Genomic DNA, 3,840 nt, shown 5'->3' with positions numbered 1-3,840 from the left:
GGAAATTATCCTAAGACACAGAACTCAGGCAGCACAAACAGCTCAAATGCAATAAGAGGAGCTCACAGTGGCAGGCTTGTATTAAAATTTAAAAAAAGAAAAAGAAATTAAAAAAAACAATCGCTTTGAAATTCATCAATTCACTAAATGGAAAATTTTTCAAATATTAAAAAAATATAATTTCCCCAGGACTTTCCAGTAATGGCCCAACTTGTTTTATCTTAAGATAATGAATTCCAAATTATTGCCCCTCTTCAAGCTTTCTTTTAGGTAGTGTGCATTTACATTTTGGCTTCGGATCATGGGGAATGCAAACTACCGTCACCTAATTTTCAAACAATACTACTACATTACCTTACGTTAGAAAAGTATATTTCCAAAATGGTTTCATGTACTAATAATAGCTTCTATTTACTTCTGTGTACCAGGTAGCATGCTAGGCTCTTTATCACATGATCTCCAATTGTTCCAACAGCCTCATAACGTTAACTCTATAATCCCATTTTACAAACCTAAAAAATGAATCTAGGAAAGATCTTTAAGAAAGATTTTAAATTACATACATAATCACCGAGCTGCTGTGTGGTCCTGCTCAGATTCAAACCGGAGTCCGTCTGACTCCAAAACCTGGGCTTTTCATACCAAACAACCTTGTTTAATCATCACAAGTAGAAAGACCTGTGCCCAATTATCCCCATTTGCCCAATGAAAAACAGGCAGGTCACATAATATGCTCCACATGCCAGAATGAGTTAGAAGGAGCCAAGATGATACCCTGTCTCCCCACTCCCCAGGTTCTTTTAAGGACCAATCACAGTTCATGTGTTATATTATAAAAGCTAGCTGATGGCAGTTATGTAGTACTGATGGGTAGAAATCAAATGCTCCTGATTTCTGAGAATCTTCAACATTACTGTGAATATGGCTTAACTTCAACACAGGTATGGTATATTCCTGTCTGTTTCAGGCCACCTAAGAATCAGGTATCAGGTTTAAGTCCTTTACTCATCCCAGAATCCTCTCATGAATCCTATGAGCAATGATGTAGAGAACAAACAAGTAAAAGCAGCATTTTCCATGCCTCTGGCCCATCCTTGGCTGCCCCAACACTGCCACCAGGCAATCAGCAGGACATCCCGAAGAAGGGCAGACATCACCTTCTATGGGATTTTTCCTTTATTTGTAAAATCGTAGAGATTATGCCGTAAGAATCAGCCAGAAGGTCTCAGCTCCACGAGAGCTGCTATTTGAGGTCAGCTCCCAGGGGGAGTGTATCATGTCATATCCTGGCAGAAAGGTTTCCTCTTCTGTAAGCTGCCAACACCGCATTCTTATACCTGTATTTCGAAAACTGTGTCTTTGGATGTGTTGTGTCCGAGAAAAGATTCTCGAGCAGAAGTAGACACAACACAGCTTCCTGATGATTCTTTATTCAGCTAAGGGGGCACCACACTGTTCCTTTAACAACATCTCCATTATTCTAATTCCCTTCTGGGCACCCTGTCTTAAAAATGTGCTGGCAAAAGTTTCCAAAATGCAGTTGAGAAAACCAGCCCCTGTGATTGAAATCCTGCCTTTTTGAATGAACTCTGTCCAAATTGGATTTTCTATACTTTCCTGGAAGACAGACTCTTCCTTCATGGATGCATATTGTGTCCACATAAGGCAGTGACTCCTTATAGCCATGTTCCTTTCCTGAGGATTGAACCATGATTCCTCTTCTAACTGGACATTAGGTACCTTTAAAATGTTCACCTTCCTTAAAGTTTCTGGAACCACATTTTGACAGACTGCAATCCTCTTTCTATAGGTGATCCCTGTTGACACATCTTTTTTTTCTCCACAATTTTTACAGAGATGACATTTTTATCCATGGGGTTTGGATACTTTCGGAGGAAGCTGGTGACCACCTGCTCGAATGGGTACTTGAACACCTTGTGCACGTCCACGGTGACCCCCATTCCGGCACGCCTGCCACGCCTCCGCGAGCACACTGCTGCTGGAGCTCTGTATGTACCGGGCCGCAGGCGTCCACGCCAGGGTAGCCAAAGGGGCCAGGGTCTTCATTGTTGCCTCCAGGCTTTCTCTAAAGATGTTACTAGAGCTAATCAATGAAATTGGTAGAGTGGCAGGATACAGTTTAATGCACAGAAATCTCTTGCATTCCTACACGCTAATGATGAAAAATCTGAAAGAGAAATTAAGGAAACACTCCTATTTATCACTGCAACAAAAAGAATAAAATACCTAGGAATAAACCTACCTAAGGAGACAAAAGACCTGTATGCAGAAAACTCTAAGACACTGATGAAGGAAATTAAAGATGATACAAACAGATGGAGAGATATACCATGTTCTTGGATTGAAAGAATCAACATTGTGAAAATGACTATAGTACCCAAAGCAATCTACAGATTCAATGCAATCCCTATCAAACTACCAATGGCATTTTTCACAGAACTAGAACAAAAAATTTCACCATTTGTATGGAAACACAAAAGACCCCGAATAGCCAAAGAAATCTTGAGAAAGAAAAATGGAGCTGGAGGAATCAGGCTCCCTGACTTCAGTCTATACTACAAATCTAAAGTAATCAAGACAGTATTGTACTGGCACAGAAACAGAAATACAGATCAGTGGAACAGGATAGAAAGCCCAGGGATAAACCCACGCACATATGGTCACCTTATCTTTGATAAAGGATGCAAGAATACACAATGGAGAAAAGAGAGCCTCTTCAATATGTGGTGCTGGGAAAACTGGACAGCTACATGTAAAAGAATGAAATTAGAACACTCCCTAAAACCATACACAAAAATAAACTCAAAATGGATTAAAGACCTAAATGTAATGCCAGACACTATAAAAGCCTTAGAGGAAAACCTAGGGAGAACACTGTATGACATACATCACAGCAAGATCCTTTTTGACCCACCTCCTAGAGAAATGGAAATAAAACCAAAAATAAACAAATGGGACCTAATGAAACTTCAAAGCTTTTGCACAGCAAGGGAAACCATAAACAAGACAAAAAAACAACCCTCAGAATGGGAGAAAATATTTGCAAATGAAGCAACTGACAAAGGATTAATCTCCAAAATATACAAGCAGCTCATGCAGCTCAATAACAAAAAAACAAACAACCCAATCCCAAAATGGGCAGAAGACCTAAATAGACATTTCTCCAAAGAACATATACTTATTGCCAACAAACACATGAAAGAATGCTTAACATCACTAATCATTAGAGAAATGCAAATCAAAACTACAATGAGGTGATCACTTCACACCAGTCAGAGTGGCCATCATCAAAAAATCTACAAACAATTAATTCTGGAGAGGGTACAGAGAAAAGGGAACCCTCTTGCACTGTTGGTGGGAATGTAAATTGATACACACATGATGGAGAACAGTATGGAGCTTCCTTAAAAAACAAAAATAGAACTATCATACGACCCAGCAATCCCACTAATGGGCATATACCCAGAGAAAACCATAATTCAAAAAGAGTCATGTACCACAATGTTCATTGCAGCTCTGTTTACAATAGCCAGGGCATGGAAGCAACGTAAGTGTCCATTGACAGATGAATGGATAAAGAAGATGTGGCACATATATACAATGGAATATTACTCAGCCATAAAAGGAAATGAAATTGAGTTATTTGTAGTGAGGTGGATAGACCTAGAGTCTGTCATACAGAGTGAAATAAGTCAGAAAGAGAAAAACAAATACCGTATGGTAACATACATATATGGAATCTAAAAATATCGTTCTGAAGAACCTAGAAGCAGGACAGCAATAGACACAGATGTAGAGAATGGACTTGAGGACACGGGG

The 3,840-nt window shown here is 39.4% G+C and overlaps 1 protein-coding gene across 1 annotated transcript; it reads right to left on the bottom strand.

Annotated features, from left to right (window-relative positions):
* Positions 1-1,428: 1,428 nt before the first annotated feature.
* Positions 1,429-1,961, bottom strand: LOC307069168 (PRELI domain-containing protein 2-like; the record flags this gene model as incomplete). Its single annotated transcript, XM_079727325.1, is given in 2 exon segments — positions 1,429-1,841; positions 1,844-1,961. Coding segments are annotated over 2 exon segments (531 nt in total).
* Between the last annotated feature and the right edge of the window lie 1,879 nt (positions 1,962-3,840).

This window comes from Hyperoodon ampullatus (genome assembly GCF_949752795.1).
Source record: "Hyperoodon ampullatus genome assembly, chromosome: X".
NCBI classification, from domain to species: Eukaryota; Metazoa; Chordata; class Mammalia; order Artiodactyla; family Ziphiidae; genus Hyperoodon; species Hyperoodon ampullatus.
The sequence above is the reverse complement of the archived record's forward strand: the minus strand, read 5'-3'. Positions and strand labels throughout refer to the sequence as shown.